General features: G+C 40.9%; 2 protein-coding genes and 1 non-coding gene across 3 annotated transcripts in view; 1 reads left to right on the forward strand and 2 right to left on the reverse strand.

Moving 5' to 3' along the window:
- Positions 1 to 15: 15 nt before the first annotated feature.
- On the reverse strand, positions 16 to 13,059 carry efhd1 (EF-hand domain family, member D1). Its single transcript, XM_067450204.1, has 4 exons — positions 12,718 to 13,059; positions 5,257 to 5,404; positions 2,022 to 2,156; positions 16 to 792 (listed from the first exon to the last, which is right to left on the reverse strand). The coding sequence occupies exons 1-4, from the start codon at positions 13,002 to 13,004 to the stop codon at positions 658 to 660; spliced, it is 705 nt and encodes a 234-aa protein (XP_067306305.1). The 5' UTR covers positions 13,005 to 13,059; the 3' UTR covers positions 16 to 657.
- Positions 13,060 to 13,261: 202 nt separating this feature from the next.
- On the reverse strand, positions 13,262 to 13,333 carry trnag-ucc (transfer RNA glycine (anticodon UCC)). The gene has a single exon. It is a non-coding gene; the product is annotated as a tRNA-Gly (tRNA).
- Positions 13,334 to 22,408: 9,075 nt separating this feature from the next.
- si:ch211-281l24.3 (uncharacterized) overlaps positions 22,409 to 23,613 on the forward strand; it is a 146,062-nt gene continuing 144,857 nt past the window's right edge. Inside the window, exon 1 of the mRNA XM_067450756.1 lies at positions 22,409 to 22,669. The gene's annotated coding sequence lies outside the window, so the exon portion shown is untranslated. The remainder of the gene's footprint in view (positions 22,670 to 23,613) is intronic.

Genomic DNA, 23,613 nt, shown 5'->3' on the forward strand with positions numbered 1-23,613 from the left:
GCAGGTTTTGTTTAGTTTTTTTGTTTTTTGAAAAATACAGTGATTTAATAGGCTTTATGTAATTGGCAAAAACAAAAGAGTACAGGTAGATATTATGAACATCTGATCAAATACAATTTACTAAAAATTAACAACAAACACGTGACAAATATGTAAAAACAAAACAAAAAAGGAACAAAATGCATGATTCAAATCTATAAAAAATAAACATATTTCTTGACCCTTTGTTTCCATTGTTTCTTTTTCACCGTTGGTCATAATCAATATTTAGTCCACGACACCAACTATGTAAAATTATGATTAACACTTTACAATAAACTTCTTGTTTCTAAAAATATATAGTTGCTTAGATGATTAAAATAGAAGCATAATCTAGTCTATTAGAGTCTGTGCTGTTCCACATTACACACCTCCTGAAATTCCACTCGCTTCAGCCGTCACCAGCGAAACAAATTCCTCATGCATATTTCAGGATAGCTGTAGGCGACTAATAACACTAATGCTACTTGTTCAGTGTTACGCTGTGGTTTTGATTACACATAGGTGTGAGGTACAGGAAGCAGTGTGTGTGCATGTGTGTGTTTGTGCTTGCGTGGTTGTGTGCAAGTCAAATGTGCTCTCTAAAAGGCGTATCCGTTAAACTGTAGCGTGTGTGTTTTATGAACAGAATGTCGACTGCAGCTCTTTAAAGGCGGCACGCCGTTCTTTTCTTTCAAGTTCCATCCTCTTCCTCTCTTCTTGCTCCTCTCGTATCTCCGCCTCGAACTTACTGCGCACAGACAAAGCCTGAGCCTGCACAAACACACGGATAAAACACATTTCAATTTTATGTCTCATATGTTCACAACATAAAAATAAATGCATTAATACTGCTGTGGTACTGCTAAAACACTTTTAAATCTGTCAAATGGCAATTGTGCAGTGCAGGCTTAATTATTTGGAAGCTGAAAAATTAAAACTAATACTATTAAAATAGTTTACATTAACTGATAACACACACAAACACATTATATATATATATATATATATATATATATATATATATATATATATATATATATATATATATATATATATATATATATATATACACACACACACACACACACACACACACACAAAACTAATTTTTGTTTATAGAAATGCTGCCTTGGAAATTAAGTAAAATTTAAAAGTTTAAATGATGCAATTATTGAAACTAAAACTGAACTGAATATCAATTAAAGCTACATAGAAATATATATTTTGATGAAAAGGACAAATGTACATGTGAAAATGACTAAATCTTAAACTAAAACAAAAATGAAAACTGAAAATATAAAATAAAAGCAAATTTTAAATATTTATAAATACTATAATATATAAAAGAATACTTTTAAATAATATTATTAGTTATGAGAAATGCAAATGCTGAATAAAGATGATTAAAAATATAATATAATTACCATAACATAATAATAATATATAAGCACATATACACAATAAAGTATATATAATATAAAAATATAACAATAAAATAATAAAGACATCTATATAATATAATATAATATATATTATTTTTATTATATATACACTATATAGTATAAAATATATTATAATATGATATAATTTATATATAATAATAATATAAAAATATAACTAATTTCTTTTTAAGTAGCCTACATTGAAATGTAATGTGAAAGGTAAAAAAAAAAATGTAATGTGAATATGTAATGACGTTGCAAATATTCCATTATATATTATACAATGAATAATATTTTAAAAGGTTAACATTGATCAAAATATCAGATTTTTACAAAATAAAAATGTAGGGCATATGGATTTAATTTGTTCTCTATGTAGTGTAATCCCTGTCCTCCGCATACTGATGTGTTCTTTGTAGAGTCCGTCCTCTCATGTACTTACACTATATGAACACAAGGGGGAGACTCAGGCCAGAAATACTCTTCTGAAGCACAAGAGTAGCGGCTTCCCTCGCATCAAAACTCACGTTCACGTGAAAGATATAAAACCACACAAACCTTGGCCTCAAAGAAGTCCCTCGCTCCAAGAACGCCTTCAGTCGTGACGTCGATCTCTGAAAGTCGAGCCAGAGCCATCAGCCCGCTCTCTTCCTGCAACTCACCTGCCGCGGCCCTCCGGAAGATCAGCAGGAACTGACAGAGATTGGGAGATTTCAATTATAGGGAAGTTTCAATAGCTTTAAAGGTTATCAGCATTTCATGGGAGGGTGCATTTCTATTCAATTCTAAATATAAATACAAAAGCATTTGACATCAGTTGGCATGACAGCAAGTCAACTAAAAGTTCAGCTGTTTTTTTTTTTACCCCCAAACTGAAATACAGATACAGTCTTTCCCTTTAAATGATAAGTAGCGTATACTAAAGAACCCTTTTTTATTTATCTGATCCAAACAGAACGGATTTAATTGAGGGGAAAGGGGAGGTCAAAAGAATGACCTTATATCTGGCTCCCCCCTTTCTCTGCACAATCTGTGTGTGTGTGTGTGTGTGTGTGTGTGTGTGTGTGTGTGTGTGTGTGTGTGTGTGTGTGTGTGTAATCTTATCCATGTGGAATGTCTTTTCAATCACACAAGTCAGAGCAGCATCTGACACACAACAGACTCGCTGTACTTGAGACACAGCTGCACTATCACCTGTTTGAGTGTGTGTGTGTGTACCACAGCCCCACAAGAAAAAAAAGGTACTAAAATGGCACTAAAAGGTACAAAATGGTACCAAATAATGCCTTAGGACAGGGGTTTTCTACTCACTATAGTAGTGTAGAGTTAAAAATGTATTATTTATATATTTGTTTATTTAATTAATTAATTTCTAAGATAATTTATGTATTTATATTAATCAGATTATTTGTTTATTTTAATTCAATTTGATATTTAATATGTGAATAGCTGGATATGTTTTATTATAAATCTCATTTTTATTAATCTATTTATGTTAATTTCTTTTTTTTTTTGATCAAATCTATTTATGTGCTTATTCATTTGAATCTCACGCCTGTTTCTCACCGCAAGCGTGAGCAGCGCGTGAGCAGCACTTCAGCGTAACTACACCGTGACTGCAGCTGCAGACGCGCGAGAGTATTCACACTGGAAGCGTTGGTGCAGCGGCTCCCACAATGATAGAGCCTATTCCTGTCTGAGTATTAAATACTAAACTAAAATAAATTATTATATTTTCTGGGTAGTTTACTTTACTTTTTATAATACTTTCACCCAAACTGAATAATTAAAACAAGTTTAAATGGGTAAATCTTCTACAGATGATTTTTATTCTTCGTTTTCTTTTTCTGCATTTTGAGCGCTTTTGTGATATTATATTTATTTTGTCCATCAAAAGTGTGCTTTCGCTTTACACCGTGACTGCAGCTGCAGACCGAGAGCCTTTACCTGTCTGAATATTAATACTAAACTAAACCAAAGTTTGTTATATTTTCTGGCTAGTTTACTTTATTTTTTATAATCATAACCATACTTTCACCCAAACTGAATAATCAAAACAAGTTTAAATTGCTAAAATCTTCCACAGATATTTTTTATTCTTCGTTTTCTTCTCTGACATACTCCAGTTATTGTTCAAATACACTACACGTGCTTCTTGTGTGCATTTTAGGCACCTTTTGTGTGAAACCACATTTATTTTGTCCTTTAAAAGTGTGCTTTCACTTTAATTGAGCGTCAGAAGCGTCAGCAGCACAGCAGAAATAGGCTCGCAGCCGAAACCCCCGCTTCACTGCTGCTCACGCGACACTCCTGCTTGACGCTCACGCGCTGCTCCTGCTCCCGGTGTGAATGCACTCATTGATCAACATGGGCGCCGAAAAAAATATGCGCTGCTCACGCTTGCGGTGTGAAACGGCCGTTAGATACAATTTTTTTCTCTAGACCCCCTCTCACTCCCTTGCAGCCCCCAGTTTGAAAATCCTTGACTTATTTTCTTACAAAACCCAGAAGGTGTGTATTTATCGATTATTTGACAATATAAAAAAAAAATCTAAGCCATTATATATGCATGGAAGTCAGTTTTGCATGAAGTACTACTTAAATGCTTAAAAAGTAATATATCAGAATATCACAGAGACCATTGTTTGTGTGCTCTAGGATATATGGCATTAATATGCGTTTTGGTCAACCGGATCACACGTGGACGGCGCTAAATACAGGTGTAAACAGGGTCTAAAACCTTTTGAGCTTGTCCACTTTTGACCACTTCCAGAGGTTGTTGAAAGTGTAATCGACCGGATTGCTTTCGTAGTGTAGACGTGTGGTCAAATGAGTTCAAACAGCTACTAAAGACTCTCTGCCTGCTGATCTGAGGCGTGAACATTATGCGAAGTGCGCTAGAGGGATTTATACTTCGCTGGCTGAAGACCCAACTTTGGTCTGAAGACGAAAAACATACCAATCACACTGTTCTCTCACATTTCCTGATTTCTAACGGAGTCTTGCTAGCCTGACAAGCCAGACCCACATCAAGATGTTTGGTCTGGAAACTCAACATAGACAGGGCTCAATCCGAGGGGCGGGATAGACGGTTGTCTTTCAAACTCCCTCTGCACGCGATTGGATAGCGCTACACCAACCAGAGCAACGTGAAGTGGAGCTCGTTGAGAGATTAAACATTCGCCGTATCCGGTCGGCAAAACTCAGAACAAATCGTCCCTTCTTAAGAACGACTTCAGTGCCTTTGTTCTTTTCTCAGAGAAAAGCTTAAAGGGTTAGTTCACCCAAAAATGAAACTGATGTCATTAATGACTCACCCTAAAGTTGTTCCATCAATGTGTGTGACATCAGTTAGTTAATAAAAATCTCTTCTATGTGGTACATTGGCGGCTTCACTTACTACAATGTAAGAGAGGTCAAGGTACATCGTCCATCTTTTTTAATAGTCTATGACCAAAACGCTTTTTAATACCTGATATGGCCACTTTTCCATGTAAATCTATAGGACTGTTTTCCCCCATTTTATCACTCGTCGGGTGAAAATTGACTAAGGTGATTCCATCTGAATGACGTTTAAATGAAGCCACATCAGAGCTGCATTCAGAGATAGAGATTTTATCTCTTACAGACCTCTCAACAATGTGCTGTGATCGTATCATTTGAGTAGTTGAGTTTAAAGGGGTTTCCATGGAAGGTTATCTCTGAAAAGATTCAATCACTAGATTAGTCATCAGGGGCGATGATAGACCTAACAAAGCCGTAACTATAGCATGAAAAAGACACACATGCGCACCTCTCTGTAGCTGAGTTTGCCGTCGTAATCTTCATCCACCTCCTTGATCATGTTCTTCAACCCCAGATGAGTCTGTGGAGCTCCAAGTTTCTCCATCATCAGCTTCAGCTCCATCAGATCAATGAAGCCGTCTTTACCAGAGTCAAACCTACACACAAATACATATACAGATTTAAAGGGGTAGGTCACCTAAAATTAAAGTTCTGTTATTAATTACACACATTTTGTGCTGTTTTTCCATGATGACGACAATTCGTCTCACCATTATCGGTAAATATCAAAGAGCATTATCAGTGAAACTTCAATTTTGATCTCTTTATTTTTTTTAAACTTGTTATATGGCTTCATAAGACCTGTAATATAGTGCAAAAGTCACATGAACTGTTTTGTTTTTGTTTTTTTGTTTTTTGGAGAAATGTTCTGCATTACAAGTTTAGAACACCAGTGAAATGCTTTATACTTTATAATGTTGGTTTGGAATCAGAAAGTTTTTTTTTTTAAGAATTAATAATTTTAATCAGCAAGGATGCACTGATTTGATCAAAATGACAGTAAATATATTTATGTTACAAAACATTTCTATTTCAGATAAATGCTATGCTTCGCAAGTCAAAAAATAACCCTAGAATACATTTATCACCGTTTCTACACAAATACGAAGCACCATGACTCTATTAAAATATTGATGATAATAATAATTAGAAATGTTTCTTGAGCATCGAATCATCGTATTTCTGATTTCTGAAGGATCATGTGACACTGAAGACTGGAATAATGAAATGCTGAAAAGCTTTGATCACAGCAAAAAATAATAATAAATGTATTAAACTAGAAAACAATTAATTTCATGTGTAATAATATTGCACAATATTTTTGTTTTTATTGTATTTTTGATTAAATAAATGCCGCCTTGGTGAGCATGAGACTTCTTTCAAAAACATTTTTTAAAAAGTATAAAACCAAACTTTTAAACTTGTATTCTAGCATCATATGGATCATATCGAGCTACTGACACTAGAAGTGCCTGTTGACATGAAGATTTATTCATCCGCAGCAGAACAGCAGGTGGTGAGTGACGGCAGAAACAGCAGGAAAAAGAGATTCTAACAGAGGAGATTATTTATAGATCTCACCCAGCTGTTGCCACACCAACCATCAGGATCTCGTGTGTGTGCAAGAGAGAGAGTGTGTTTGTCTTGAACAGTGTGTGAAAGTGGAGAGGCTGAGATTGAAGGAGTGGGCACGTGTTTCTATTTTAGTTTGAGTGATGCTTTTAGAAAGAACAGGCTCATGGTGGAAGAGAAGTACAGGTGAGCATCGTCTCATCTCTATTTCTCTCCCGCTCCACATAGGAAGGAAAATCATGAATGAGATGCATGAAACTTAGCTGTCTAGGAGAATAAAATGGCATATAAGATTTTCCTCCTGACAAAAAATAAAATAACAAAATTATCACAATAACCTCACGTTAGAAGTGATCTGAATAACATCTCTAACTGTGATCAAGAAACTTAAGTACGAAATTAAAGTCAAATATTATTATAAACTAATTTCTCTGAAATTCTTCAGACTTAATTATCTTCCATATGTTAAAGGGTTAGTTCACCCAAAAATTTAATTTATGTCATTACTGATTTCGTTCCACACCCGTAAGACCTCGGTTCATCTTCAGAACACAGTTTAAGATATTTTATATTTAGTCCGAGAGATTTTCTGTTCCTTCAGTAAAAGTGTATGCACACTATACTGTCCATGTCCAGAAAGGGAATAAAAACATCATCAAAGTAGCCCATATGTGACATCAGTCGGTTATTAAGAATCTCTTGAAGCATTGAAAATACATTTTGGTCCTAAAATAACAAAAACTACGACTTTATTCAGCATTGTCTTCTCTTCCGGGTTTGTTTTCAATCCTCAAACAAAGATTCTAACGGTTATGAATCAGCGGATTGATTCATGATTTGGATTTGGAACTGCCACTCTGCTGAAATCACGTGACATTGGCGATTGAATCATGAATTCGTGAATTTCATTTTTGGGTGAACTAACCCTTCAACAACTGCATTAGTTTACCATTTTTGGTCTTGACAGATTTGTTCTATGGCATTACTGATCTATACTAGCCTGACAAGCCAGACCCACATCAAGATGTTTGGTCTGGAAACTCACCATTGACAGCGCTCAATCCGAGGGGCGGGATAAACGGTTGTCTTTCAAACTCCCTCTGCACGCGATAGGATAGCGCTACACCAACCAGAGCAACGGAGGTGAAGCAGAGCTCGTTCATAGATTAAACATTCACCGTATCCAGCCGGCTAAACTCCGAACACATCTTCCCTTTTTAAGAATGACTTCAGTGCGGTTCTTTGTTCTTTTCTCAGAGAAAAGCTTAACTCCAAGTCTTTCAGAATCACAGTCAAATCTGATTCGAAAGACCGCCGTTCGCCAGTTTCTGTGTTTACTAGAAGCACGCAAACGCAACTCGGCCATCGCCATTATGGCCCCGCCCACCGACTCTATACACGACAAGATTGTGATTGGCCCGACAAGAGTTTGCCGTTTACAGCTCAGAAGAGCATTGAGAGTTGCTAGACGACACTCGCGGGCAGATTAGATTTGCTGCCGCTAGGGTGCGTCTAGATTTCTAGGCTAACAGTAGTTTTCAGTTGCTTTTAAATAGCAACACGCCAACAATGCACCTGAACACACACCAGCATGGGCGAACAGATGGGCCAGTGCATTTATGCCTCTGGATGTGAAAATGATAACTGCGTCGGGCTGAAACTAGCAAAAAAAAACTTGCGTCGCACCTGGTGCTACATTGCGCCAGATATATGATAGGGCCCCTCGAGTTTCATTTATTAAATTTAGCTTGTTCATTTCAATATTTACAAATACATTGCAATCTATATTGGCATCTATAGAACCGTCCCAATGTACAAACTGTTATTTTTTAAAAGTTTTAAAAGTACTCTACCTGATGCGATAATATAAAACTCTCCTGATATTAGAGTAACAATTACAAAAGAGTAAAATAAAGCATATTTTGTTATCTTTTGGAGCTTGTAAGGGTTCAGTTTGAGCAGATGTTTTATTCCATTATCACTGTCTTCATCAAAACTCATTTCACAGTACATTCATCTGGCTCGCCATCTCAAACATATTCTCAAAACTATAATTTTCAACAACTTCAAAATCAGTATTTTGATCACTGACAGCGTCTTCACCAGATCCAGCATCAGTGACAGTAATGTTTGATTGTGTTCGAGCCATTTCAAGTGTTGCTGATGATGTTTCTATTCTTTTGTTTGCTGCCTGCAATAACTATGAGTGTAACATCACTTCATTTTTGTGTGTCAGACATTGCTAACTTGTGGCATTAAGCTGAATTGCACTTATTCAATCATCAAAGATTCAATTATTGTTGTGCAGAAAAAAATATACTCACTGCTACACACCACGGGTTGTTAGCGACCCTATACATTTTTTACCAAAATGAATGGGAAATCCTATCTTTTTGTTTTTTTCTTGTTATATTTTTTTATAATAAATTGGTTGAGGGGTACTAAGAAGGTTGATGTCTAACTTTAAAAAAAAAATTATGGATCGTGGATGGCGTCCAGGGTCACTAAAGACCCAAGGTAAGAATAGTTAATGCATTAAATAACATTAACAGGAGCTTATTTATAGTGCTATCTAAGCTGCACTCCACATTCATTTTAAAGCTCTATACTATTATGTATTTCTCATATGCTTGTTTTAATCTCTCCGAAGCTATTTTAAAGATAAACCGAGTGAGACGATGTGAACGTTTATCAGGCTGTTTTATATCGTTGCTCTGAATGGCCGTCTAATCTAGTCTCCTTCGCACATTGTTTCTGAAAGGTCATTTACAGCTCAACCTTCATTGTTAAAGTGCTGCACAAAAGCCCTTCAGATTAACTATTCCACGCAATATCCTCACTGTCGTTCTTAGTTAGATGTTGTTTTAACATCCCACCAAGACATGCTCACACTTGCTTGCCCTGATTAAAGGACAATTGCGAATCTGCTGACCAGAACAGCAACTGCTTTCAGCAACTGGCAGCACACACTCCTACACACGCAGCTTGAAAATGTGTGTGGATGCATGAAAACACACACTGCCCTGACGTAATTGCGGGTGCAATCGCATGTGTTTGTGCGTTTTCTTTGTCCTCTCTGGTTTCCTGCTGTGGTATTTATAGATGCCAAGGCTCGGGGCAGAGATTCAGCTATAGAGCCTGGCATTCAGAGCGCCGCAGTCCAGAAAGAGGGCTCAGGCTGATCCCGGATCTGTGGCTAACTGCAGATGTGCTGCATTATGAACTGCTTGAAGCAGGTCAGGGTTAAACGATCTGGTGTGTGAGAGAGAAAGAGCGAAAGAGAGAGAATAATAAAGAGAAAGAGGAGGATGAGATTGGCATGTTGGTCCTGCCGTCAGCATGCAGGCCACATTCCAGGTCAGCACCCCTCCCTGTGCTAAAGAGGCGCGGATGGAGAGCATTACAAATATGCACACTTATAAATATAGAAATTATCCCTCTCACATCCACTACTGTTCCGATGTTTGGGGATGGTAAATTTTTTTATGTTTTTGAAAGAAGTCTCATGCTCAGCAAGGCTGCATTTATTTGTTCAATAATATTGCAAAATATTATTATTATGATTTAAAATAACTTCTATTCTATTTGAATATATTTTTAAAATGAAATGCATTTCTGTGATCAAAGCTGAATGTTCAGCATCAGTGTCACGTGATCCTTCAGAAATCATTCTGATATTATGATTTGCTGCTCAAGAAAGATTCCTGACTAATATCGATGTAAAAAAATCGAGCTGTTATATTATTATTTTTTTGTGGAAACTGTGATAATTTCTTTTTCAAGACAATTTCATGAAGGATAAATTCAAAAGAACAACATTTATTGAAAACATTCAAATGTTTTTGTAGCATCATAATTGTCTTTACTGTCGCTTTTGGCCATGTAATTATTAATATAGTGTTTATATATACTTATCTTAAATGGTATATATGCAACTTTATTTTATATGCAACTTTTTCATCGCACAATCTCACATCTCACAGACTTTTTTTCTTACAATTGTTTCATAAACCTGCAATTGTGTTTTATAAAGTCAGAATTGCAAAATATAAATTATTTACATTTTTATTTATTTTTTATTTAGTGGTGGAAACAAGCTTCGATAAATTACAGACAAGTCAAAGTCAGTATTAATATACGAAACTCATAAAATATGTGAATCTAGATAATGTGAATATATAAATCATATCTTCAATCAGCAATTCTATCTATCTATCTATCTATCTATCTATCTATCTATCTATCTATCTATCTATCTATCTATCTATCTATCTATCTATCCATCCATCCATCCATCCATCCATCCATCCATCCATCACACTGTGCTAATTCATAAGTAGGTGTGCGTTGTTTATGAATGTGTTAACTCTGCTGTATCTTGCTATGACCCATTTTCCTCTTATACATGACATCTTTTTTCATCTCTGATGAAACTGGGCTGAACTGATCTGAAGTGGGCCAGAGTACGCACTTCTATGACTTAAACAGACACACCTTGCAGTCCTGACGTAACCTAGTCTTATGGGACATCCACAGTTTGTTATCCTTGATTTATACACTACATTATTTGGGTTGGTTTCCTTTAACACAATATAATTGAATATTCTTGACTGAACCTCGCAGTTAATGAAGATTATACTGCAAAAAAATGATTTTAGAATAATAAATAATCTCCCTGCCTGACCTTAAAGTGCCATAAAGCAAAATTAACGTTGGGATCATGAAAAAATCTGTTAACATCCTTACATTTCTTGCAAAACCATGATCTGGCAGCCGAGGTTGGCACACAGAAAAACGCACATCCCAGGATTCTCCTCACTCCAAACACTGACAGTTTGCTATTTGTTATCGTTTGGTTTTGTTGCACTACCAGAGATCCGGTTCTGAATTTCACGTGATTAAACAAATAAAAATATCCAATAATATGATGAAAATGAATGGAGTTTTTAAAACTTGATCCATTTCACAACTCTGCATGAAACCAAAGTGACTCTCTCTCTCTCTCTCTCTCTCTCTCTCTCTCTCTCTCATCGTGGACTCTTCCAAATCCCCGTAAAACACTCACACAAACAGACAAAGATGGCATTGTTGCTCGTGGGTTGGGTTCCATGGGGACGTAGAGTTTGTGAGTGGACCCTTGTACTGAAATAATGAGGGGAACCAGGACAATGGCCGTTCAGAGCAAGAGAGACGCCAGAGAAAAACATTATTTTGGCAGAGTACGAGGATGCTCAAGAGAATTCTTGTTCATTTATTGTGAGCTTCAGAATGTTTATTTCTTGTCATCTTACACTCACTATTCCTAAAAGTGTAGTAGGCCTACATAAGCCACTAAAGCTGAAAGAGACATTTTTTAAAATAATGTTATTATTGATATATAATATATAATATATTGATACATAACATAATAATGATATGTTACACACATCATTTTTTTGTTAACCCATTTAATCCAAAAATATCTTAATTTGTGTTCTGAAGATGAACGACGGTCTTACGGGTTTGAAACGACACGAGGGTGAGAAATTAATGACAGAATTTTCATTTTGGGGTGAACTAACCCTTTAATTTCTGATTAATCCCCAACGTTTTTTTGTTTGTTTTTTTACTGTACACTGTAAAAAAAATGTTGGTTTAACTTAAAAAAGTAAGTAACCTGGTTGCCTTAAAATTTTGAGTTTATTGAAATTAAAAATTTGAGTTGATACAATGATGGAAATTAGTTTAATAAACAGAAACTCAAAATATTATTGTATCTGAACCACATAAACAATGTGATAAATCCTGAAAATAGAACAATTTGGCATGTTTCACTGCGTCATCACAAATAAAACACACACAATTACCCAATATGATTACAAAATATTTGAATAATATTTGAATAAAGGTTGTCGGTTCTCAAAAAATGTTTGTTGTAGTAACTTCTTTTTTTTATTTCAATAAACTCAAAATTTTAAGGCAACCAGGTAACTTATTTTTTTTTAAATGTTTTACAGTATTACTATCTGTTTAATTTACATTGTTTTATTTTATATGTTACTATTTCATTTTATACTATTTAGAAATATGTAGTTTTAATTAAATAATTTATAAAATAACTATGAGAGAAAATTAATCAATCAGGGATTTAATTTTTGTGATGCATCAACATTCCTGCTCCAAGAAGAACACAATGATCCCAACACACAAACACACACGCACACACAAACTTCGACTCTTGTTATGGCCTATAATGTAAAATAGCTACATCATAACATGATTAACCTTAAGATAGTTTAATTTAAATAAATATAGCTCAGTATTAGAAAGGCGCTGATTAAGTGACTAATGAACTGACCTCTTGAACATTTTCTCCATGTCTTTGATCTGTTTTCGGGAGAACTCTTTAAACTCGGTGTAGGGATTGAAAACCTTCATCTGCTTGGGTTTCGCCGTGCCGTCATGGATGTCCAGCCTGCGGTTGAGTTTCTCCGTCAGTTCAGAGGTGGCGTCGCCGTTCACGGCAGTGGCGGGTCTCACCGTCTCCTCGTCCGCTTCTGTCTGCACCGGTGAGCCGGGATTGGTGTCACGCTGCTCGGCGTCCAGCCTGCGCTGCAGCTTCCGTGCGAGCTCCTCGGATGACATTGCGGACTGTGATGCTCTGCCTCGCTCGATCAGCTGTTTCTGAACACTTCATTCTCGAGTTGGGAGAGAGGCGGGGCTGCAGAGAGTCACTTTAAACGTGATCTTTCAAGCCCAGTGGGATTCGAAACAGGGTCGAATGGAAAGCTGTTTGTAAATGCGTCTGCCAATAGAGTTCTGAATGAGGATGTTTCGTTTATACGTAAAGGGTTGTTGCTGTTGAGTAAGTATATAATCTGAATAATATTAAGAAAATATTTTGCGTTGGCCGGGAATCGAACCCGGGTCAACTGCTTGGAAGGCAGCTATGCTCACCACTATACCACCAACGCGTACAAAACAACCCGCACGTGCTATTCGTAATTATCGAGTGATGACGTTTACTTCGTAAAAATTTATTTTGGGTAAAACTGTTGTGTTAAAAGCAAGTAAGCAAATCTGAAGACAAGCAACTGTTTAATTTAGAGTAATTTGAAGAAACGTCACACATCAACATCGACCTGGCGTATATATTATTTAATAAATATTTACCTGGTGGTCACAATTGTTTCTTTATATATATATATATATATATATATATATATATATATATATATATATATATATATATATATATATATATATATATATATAATTGTGTTGAATATTTTGTAGGGTGGTTTCATTTTAATTAATCATATTTTAATAGAATATTTTGTACGGTGGTTTCATTTTAATGAATCATATTTTAATTATTAAAATATTAATGAAAACACCTGAACTATTATGTTATTAACTAACACTTTTGCAGACCTTGCACAAGAATAATTACTGTTCAAAGCTTGGTTATGTATTTTTATCATATGCTACGCGAATCTATATGAACCAAGCCTGCAGTCTCCCTCTCATTTACTGAAGCTTTCGCGCCTCGATCGCCCCCCGGTGACCGGTCCCAGTATAGCCGCCCCTCTGTGTTTTCTAATGGATGCGAGGCAAACTAAATAATAAAATTACACTTCAAAAATGTTTCCCCAAAGTTAGTTTATGTCACTGAAGGCAGTTATCATCACGATGATTTCATTTCAGGTGTTCGTTTTAAAAATAAGTTTACTTTGAGTTAGTTATTTGATGCTATAAAAACGGGGGGTGTGACGTCATGATTGACAGCTGAGACTGACGTCTTCTCTGAGTGAAGTTGTCACTGAGGCACTAACGGACTTTTTTCGAAATTTTTGGGAGCAGATTAGAGCTTTAGCTTTAATTTCTACATTTCCATAACTGTTTATTTCACACCAACATAATTAATTGTTCTGCATCTGCGAGAGTGTGGGCGGGCTTTTGATATCGCTGCTGTACTTCCTGCTCTACTTCCTGCGCTCTACTGCGCAACTCCGGTCCCGAAATCGCTACTGCGCAGACTCGGTCCCAAGATGTCCGCGCCGTGCAAGGCCTCCTGAAAGCTTCAAATATGGCAAGCGGAAACGGATGATGTCGAGTCGTCCATATTTTTTTACGGTCTATGATATGAACAATAACGTACTCGGTTACTTTCGTAACCTCGGTTCCCTGAGAGAGAGGAACGAGTATTACGTATGGGGAAAAACTCCTTTTCTCGAGAATATGAAGCAAAACTTTATTAATAAAGGTATCCATGTAAAGCGTAGTGCCGCTGTACGGCCATAGCCCAGCGCGAGGAGCGCTCTGATTGGCCGGGCCGCGGCAACTGCAGGAACCTATGGTGAGGCGGCTGAGAGGAACGAACCAATGGGGGGCGTTCCAGAAAGCCCGCCGTAAAAGGTGCTTATATTTGCATACAGGAGGCTATATAAGACCCTAATTCGCCATAGGTGTCAGGTTTTAAGATCGACTGAAGTGATACCTGAGAAGCATAAACACGGCATGGAACGTAATACTCGTTCCTCTCTCTCAGGGAACCGAGGTTACGAAAGTAACCGAGTACGTTCCCTTTCGAGAGAGGTTCCTCGTATTACGTATGGGGAACACAATGTAAAGCGCCGTGTGTGTGCTGACTGACCCAGTATACCCAAAGCACATGTTAATAAACCCCCGATAGACCGACAGAGGCGGCTTATAAGGGGAATGATGAACCGGAAGAGTCGGTTCGTTTGAACAGCTGATCGGACATAGTCGGATCTTATGATGAATGAATAAGTGCTTAAGGGCTAATGTGTACAGGCCAAAACGTAAGGCAATCTGTTTGTCAGGGTCGAGATAGAGCCTAGATGGAGAGAAGCCCTGCTTGTAGAACTGGAACCTCCAATTTGTAGAATCTGATAAAAGTGGACGGAGAGGCCCAGCCTGCCGCCGCACAGATATCTTCCAAAGAAATGCCACACGACCAAGCCCAAGATGAGGCCATGCCTCTAGTGGAGTGGGCTTTAACGCCTATAGGGCAAGTCAGGTTTTTAGACTCATATGCCAGCGAGATTGCGTCCACTATCCAGTGTGAGAGTCTTTGCTTCGTAACAGCACAACCTTTAGTGCGGCCGCCGAAGCAGACAAACAGCTGGTCCGACTGCCTGAAGGGGGAGGAGCGCTCCAGATACAGTCTCAAAGCTCTGACCGGGCAGAGTAGGTTCGCGTCCTGTTCACCCTGAGACGCGGGTAATGGAAGCAGAGTAATAACCTGTGCTCTAAAAGGGGTAGAAAGCACTTTGGGTATAAAACCATGTCTCGGTTTGAGAACAACTTTGGAGTTGTTGGGCCCGAACTCGAGACAGGACGGGCTCACTGAGAGTGCGTGTAAGTCACTCACACGTTTAAAGGGTTACTTCAGCGATTAGCATATGGCTTTGTATCAGTAGGAACCCTGGAGAATATTCAAATTATTGTGCTTTCCCCTCTCATATCTCCCTGAGACGAGAGATTTATGCATTTTATTTCTGGAAAAATTCCTCCTATGATGCAAAATGACGATTTTTGCATCATAGGAGGAATGTTTGCCCAGAGGCTAAAGACTACAGCCAGCAGAGGGAGCCATTTCCGCATGTTTTGAATCCGGCATTGGGGGATGGGAGATTACACTCAGCTCGCAGGGAGAGCTCAGCTTGCAGACAGGATCATTTAAACGGAGCTATGGTGAGCAATGTAAGTCTTTTAACTTCTCAAATTCATTTCTATGAAAGTTAAGCTTGCAAAGGCATGAACTGAAATGCGCCAGACTGAACTCGGGTTGTGAATGTATGCCGCGAATGTAGTCGCGATTACCTCAGCTCTCAGTTAGTGCTCAGTGCTGTGAGACTCTCGCGGTGACTCACTCATTATATTGAACAGACACTTTCAGTTTTTAATTGTAGTGTCTCTAACTCAGTCACAGTAATGAAGTTGTCGGCGTTGGGAATGGCCTCACAGGGCAGCGAAGCATTCTGGGAATTGTAGTCTTTCATCCCCATGGGACAAAAATACATTTTCTGTCTTTTCTCAGTCTAGAAGACACCAAATTCAAAAATAATTTCACATTTCTACTGGATTGATGACCCAGTTTAAATACAGATTCATCTTCCCAGCGCTGAAGTACCCCTTTAACCGAGGCCAGAGCCAGCACAAACGCGGTTTTGAGTGATAAAAGCTTTATGGTCGCGGTCTGGAGTGGCTCGAAGGGGGGACCCTTCATAGCATCTAAAACCACCGCGAGGTCCCATATAGGGACCGGGGGGGGGGGGGGGGGGTGAGGGGGGTTCAATCTCCTAGCCCCTTTAAGAAAACGTACAATGAGCTCACTTTTCCCTAGTGAATGTCCCGCGATCTGAGCGTGGTTAGCTGCTATGGCGGCGACATAAACTTTGAGCGTGGAGGGGGAACGACCCGCGTCCAGTAGCTCTTGGAGAAAAGCGAGCACTTCTGCTGTTTCGCATGAGCGTGCGTCGATATTTCGGACGGCACACCAGTTAGAAAACACTGACCACTTCAGAGTATAGAGCCGCCTCGTCGAGGGGGCTCTAGCTTCCGCAATAGTGTTCATAACTCTGTCAGAGAGGTTTCCCGATACCAGTTGATGGGCCATATGTGGAGGGCCCATAGTTCGGGACTGGGATGCCAGATCTTCCCCTTCGCCTGCGTGAGGAGGTCTTTCCTCAGCGGAATGGGCCATGGGGCTGTGTCTGACAGCTGGATCAGATCGGAGAACCACGTTCGGTTCCTCCAGAGCGGGGCTTTAATAAAAGCACCGTGGATGCTGTCTCCCTGATTTTCTTGATGGTTTGCGACAGCATCGCGATCGGGGGGAAAGCATATAGCGGAAGACTGGGCCAGCCATGGGCCAGGGCATCCCTGCGTTTGGAGAAAAATATTGGGCAGTGAGTGTTGTCTTCTGAGGCGAAGAGATCCACCTTCGCTCTGCCGAAGGTGTTCCAAATTAAGAGAACCGTTTGCGGGTGAAGAGACCATTCCCCTGGGGGAATGGGTCCCCTGGATAACATATCCGGACCCAGATTCAGAATACCTGGCACGTGAGCCGCCCTCAGGGAGCTCAGGTTGTGCTCCGCCCATAAAAGGAGATGCTTCGCCATGCGGTGAAGAGAATGTGATCTCAGGCCACCCTGGCGATTTATATACGCTACCACCGACATGTTGTCTGTACGAACCAAGACGTGGTGGTTCTTTATATGTGGAAGGAAAGCTCTCAGCGATAAGGAGACCGCTTTCATCTCTAGACAGTTTATGTGCAGCCGTTTCTCTGTTTCTGTCCACAGGCCAGAGATCGGCTTGCCCTCGTGTAGGGCTCCCCACCCTCGAGTGGAGGCATCTGTCGAGACCACTTTCAACCTCGTAACCGTGCCCATAAGCACGCCCCTCCGATACCACTCTGTCCCCGTCCAAGGAGCCAAAGCTTTGACAACACTTTGGTTCACTTTGACGGGAAGACGGCCCCATTTCCATGCATAAGGAGGGACACGGGCGTGTAGCCAACGCTGGAGGGGACGCATGTGTAACAGTCCCAGCCTGAGCACTGACGATGCCGAGGCCATAAGGCCGAGCATCCTCTGAAAATGTTTCAGGGGAACACGAGTCCCGGCTTTGAATGAAGCCGCCATGTTCTGGACGGATAGCGCGCTGTGTCGTTAGCCGCGCGTTCATGAGTCTCGAGTCTAGAAATTATGCCCAGAAAAGATATCTTTTGAGTGGGGGACAGCGAGCTCTTGGCGATATTGATCCTGAGACGCAAACAGTCTAAATGGTTGAGGAGCCAGGATCTGTGTGTTAGTAGTTGTGCTTGAGACTGGGCTATCACTAGCCAGTCGTCGAGGTAGTTGAGCACCCGCATCCCTTTCAGCCTGAGCGGGGCTAATAACGTGTCCATGCATTTCGTAAACGTGCGGGGCGCTAGGGATAACCCGAATGGCAGGACCGTGTACTGATAAGCCTGCCCCTCGAAGGCGAATCTCAAGAATGGCCTGAGGTGGGGGGCTACCTGAATGTGAAAGTATGCATCTTTCAGATCTATCGTGAAAAACCAGTCCCCGGGGCGAATGTGCGCGAGGACCTATTTCACCATCAGCATTTTGAAAGAGCGAGACATTAGAGCTTTGTTCAAATGCCTTAGATCTAGGATTGGCCTGAGCCCTCCGTCCTTCTTCGGAACGAGAAAGTATCGGCTGTAGAAGCCCGACTCACTTCGGGATGGGGAAACGGGCTCCACCGCTCCCTTCTCTAACAGTTTCGAAATCTCGGTGCGAAGCACGTGACTGACGCTGCTTTTCACCGAGGTCTTGACCACGGCACGAAAGCGCGGGGGCCTGCGAGCGAACTGTAGCGAGTAGCCCCTTTTTACTATGTTCACAACCCAATTTGATACACCGGGCATGGCTTGCCAGGCCTGAGCCCGACGCGATAGTGGCTGGAGCTGGCGCGGATAAGGGTCGCCTACTGGAGGGAATGCGGTAGCGCTGCCATTTTGTGCTTGTGACATGGAGGGGGTAATGCTTATGCATGGCGGCGTGCACTGTGGAGTGGGCGCCGGGACATTTATAGCATGGGTGGGAGGGGTATATGAGTGTAGGAGTGCAGACTGATATGTGGGCACATTTACTACAGAGAAAAAGCTCTTTTTGAGATTTATTTGGGTCGCCGTGATAACGGCGTTTGTGTGCAGGCGAGTGCGTTTGACAACGGGCTCGTTGGCTGCGAAACTGAGGTTGGCAGTCACCTGGGTGCAGGGAACTGGGAGACCGGGAGGGAGAGATGGGGGTCCGGCCGAGGCGAGACCTGACCATCTCCTCTTTCTCCTTGCGGCTAGGACGGCTTCGGAGGCTCGGGGTTCAACACAAGCTTGGGTTGAGGTCCCCGGCGTTCAGGCTGCCTGCTGCGGTTCGAGAGGGCGTCCCCGGCCTGAAGAAGAGCTGGAGCGCTTAGGTAGGAAGTGCCTCATAGCCTGAGAAGCCTTTTGCGCTTCGGTGAAACGCTCCGCGAAGCCCACGACTGACGGACCGAAGAGACCGGTAGTAGAGATAGGGGCGTCCAAGAAGGAGGCTTTATCCGCGTCCTTCATCTCGGTCAAATTCAGCCAAAGGTGCCTCTCTAAGACCGTCAGGTTAGCCATATTCTTTCCAATGGCTTGCGCGGTGGCTTTAGTAGCACGAAGGGCCAAGTCCGTCGCGTTGCGAAGGTCCTTCAAAACTTCGGAGTCGGGGACAGACTCGTCCAAAGAGCGGAGGAGTCTGGCCTGGAACACCTGAAGGACAGCCATGGTGTGAAGGGCCGCGGAAGCCTGGCCAGCGGAGGCATACGCTCGGCCAGTGAGAGCAGAGGTGGTGCGGCAGGGCTTGGAAGGGTGCTGCGCCCTGGCTTGCCATCCTCTGGAGGAGGGCGGGCAGAGGTGCGCGGCGACAGCCTCTTCGAGGGGGGGAAGAGACTCGTAGCCCTTTTCCTTGGCGCCGTCGACGGTAGAGAGCGCTGAGGAAAAGGCGGATCTTGCGCGAGCAGAGTAGGGAGACTTCCAAGACTTAGTAAGCTCATCGTGTACCTCAGAGAAGAAAGGCGCGGGCTTTTGAGGAGAAGAGAGGCGGCGGCTTTCTAGGTACCACTCGTCCAGTCTGCTGCGCGTTGGCTCTTTGGGCTGGGACCACTCGAGTCCGAGGTCTTCCATGGCCTTAGAGAGCACACGGATAAGCTCCGCGTCGGCATTGGTTTTGGAGCTCGTGGCGGTCTGCGTCGAAGCGGGGGGCTCCGAGACAGAAACTGACCACTCGCTACCCGAAGCGGCAGTGGAGAGGCTGTCCTCGTCTTCCTCTGGCGACAGGCCACCGAAGGAACCCGAACAGGCCGCTGCATGAGAGGGGCGCTGTTCCTCCTGAGTGAAGGTGACCGGCGAAGGCGAGGCACGCGGGGAATCATCCGGCATGCAGTCGCCCGACCGCTCTGGCAGCCTCTGGTCGCGGCATTTCTTACAGCGCGGCCCTGCGGCAGGAGGAGGGACCTGGTCGAAGGTGGCGAGGCGAGCCCGAAGGAACTGCAGCGCCATCATATCACACTCGGGGCAGCCGCCCCTGGAAAGCGCGAGCTGCGCGTGGTCCCGTCCGAGGCATGTCACACGGATGATGTGACGGTCGTCGCCGAGGAGAGGGGCTCTGGGCAGGAAATGCGAGGCATTTGCAACAACGCCTCGCGCTCTTTTAGAAAGAAGAGAGAATAAAAGGATACTGGCGCCGGATGGCGTAGCTGGAACGGCAGAGAAGGCGGAGACCGGGGGAATCCGTCGTCCTCAGCTGCAGGTTCCACTGGTGCTTGTTCGACGGCGGTGCTTCTTCCGGAAGACAGCGAAGGTGTCGCTGAAGGAGATAAAATCTGACACCTATGGCGAATTAGGGTCTTATATAGCCTCCTGTATGCAAATATAAGCACCTTTTACGGCGGGCTTTCTGGAACGCCCCCCATTGGTTCGTTCCTCTCAGCCGCCTCACCATAGGTTCCTGCAGTTGCCGCGGCCCGGCCAATCAGAGCGCTCCTCGCGCTGGGCTATGGCCGTACAGCGGCACTACGCTTTACATGGATACCTTTATTAATAAAGTTGTGCTTCATATTCTCGAGAAAAGAAGTTTTTCCCCATACGTAATACGAGGAACCTCTCTCGAAAGGGAACTTTAAATACATGTGATAGTATTTGTGGTCGAGGCGCGATTCGTACCTCCATTTTGGGTACTATTTTTGGCCCGCCTCCCTGCATTTTCCCTGCTTTCTATTGGCTAGCAGTGCTTTACACCTACGCGCGCCTGGCCTTAAATACCCAGAACCAGATACATACCCAGAACCATTTGAAACTCTTTCAAATGGAAACACCAGTTCACAATAGGAATTTGCATTGATCAGGTCCTATAGACTTGATTAGAAGAGAGGCCAAATGGCTGAAAGCCACACCCACCATACACCAAGGAAAGATATCTTTAAACTCTTAAAACATTGAGGATGTTCTAGAGTACTTCTGTGGACTAGAGATATTTGTACCAGTCGCACTGAGACATTTCAAATGATATCAAACACATATAATACTGTATCGTGAGGATTGACATTGTAACAAAGAGATTTCTGGTGCATTTCAGGTGATCTCAAGTTTGGGGGAGCAGGAGTTTGGGGAAAGTTTCATGTGAAAGGAAAGGCATGTAAATCAGAGTCATTCTTAGATGGTTCACTGTGATGATCTGAACTCATTCATACTAACTGTATGAATGAGTTCAGATGCTAATTTCCTTTGTTTTCTCAGAGCGATTAGATATTTCAGCATCTACTAGGTTTTTCCAGCCTTACAATTCCATTCCATATGGGTAAACTTATGGAATAATTGTGGCAAGGAATTAAACATGTGTAGTTTTAAGTAAATGTTTAAAGGTGATAAATAATTATTTCAATATGTAACTCAAACTATGAATAAATTGTATGCCTGTTATTAACATTTCAGAAAAATCAATACAAACTACATTGGTTTCCCCCCTGGCAAAATTATTATTATTACTATTATTATTATTATTATTATTATTATTATTATTATTATTATTATTATTAATGATATTATTATTTTAATACAATAATACCAACACTACCTTCAATAAAATAAAATAGACCAAATCTGGTATTTTTATATCACATTTTTGTGTGATCTTCACCATACATACATTCATAAAGTCAAGAATGAAGAAATATGATGCATTTAAATTCATTAGTGGGGCTCTTGCTCCCATCTGCTGGACAAAAAAAATATTTATTTTTTTCGCAGACGACTTTATAATCTTTATTAAAAGATTAAGTCAATAGAGACTTTGAAATGCAAATTGTAAATACAGTCCAGCTAAGATACAAAATGTTTGTTTACCAGATGTAAAGGGAGACATCGTTGTCTCTGCACATTCCCATAGGGTAAGTCAAAATCAAGACACGTCCCCTTTAAGACAAAACGAAAGTAAAAATACAGTATCAACCAACACAGACTGCTTTCGCTTGGCTTTGACGCACCTTAGAATTTAAAAAGTATTTTTTTACTCTGTCGTGTATTTCTTTTTTTGTCTGCTCGACTTCTTTACGTGTCTAATAGTATCAGCATACCAAGGACTGGATTGGTGTCCGATATATTCGATATTTTTTGCCGCAAAAGAAGTGTATATAAGTCGCCCAAAATGATTTCCATTACGGAATTAACGTTACTCGACGAATTTAGAAGATGAGCAAAATATATTTAGCTGGTAAGTGTGCTTCATTCTGAATTGTTTTTTTATTTATTTTTTATTTTACTTAAGCTAAATTACTTGTACCAGTTATGAGATTAAGTGAAGTGTTATTATTGTTAGGCCTCACCAGAGCCATAGACAAAGTTTTTCAACGGCTGGGCCTCACTAAAGTGCCGAAGTTATGACGTCACTTTGTAGGCCAAAACGCGGAAGTGAGTTAGCATTTAGCACTTCCGGTTCCCTCGCTCTAAAGTCTACGGGTTTTTTGAACGGGTTTTTGCTAAATCGCCTGAAATAAGGTCTGTGGTTAACAAAGCCTCTAAATTGTTAACGTTTTGTGTTTTAAATATAAAACACACTAGTTCTAACCTGCTTGTGATTTTTTAAAAACTTAATTGTGTCTTAAAAACGGCGGTTGCTAACAAGTTGCTAAAAGGGACTACATCCTTTGGCCGGGACTTTAGACGTCATCGTGACAAACAGGGAATCTCACCCACCAGCTGGACTGAAAAAAAAAAAAAAAAAAAACACCAGCTGGACTGTATTTTCATTCACTTTTAAATTCTGTAAGTAAATGTTTAATAATAAATCAATAAAAACTAGCCTGCGTTTCAGCCTCACGTTCTTAGAAGTTTACCTTTCAGTTAATATACATTAAGTTATGTATTTAGTCCTTTCAAATAGTAGTGTTTCCAAATATTGTTGTACACAGAAATCTGTGATATCAAGGTAACCGATTACCAGTTCCTCATTTCTGTGGAGAGACTGTAGTGTTTTGTTTTGTCCCGAGATGGAACCACAAGTCGTCGAATGAAAGCTGCGCTGTTCTACATGTCCAGATTTATAGTGGTTCTCTCCTCGATATATGATCAATCGTCTAAGGAAAAGGACATACGATTGTAAATTGATACGGTTATAGCTTAACGTTACGTCGTTAGTGCTTCGGAGGTGGTAAAAGC

Source organism: Pseudorasbora parva, chromosome 8 (genome assembly GCF_024679245.1).
Source record: "Pseudorasbora parva isolate DD20220531a chromosome 8, ASM2467924v1, whole genome shotgun sequence".
Taxonomy (NCBI): domain Eukaryota; kingdom Metazoa; phylum Chordata; class Actinopteri; order Cypriniformes; family Gobionidae; genus Pseudorasbora; species Pseudorasbora parva.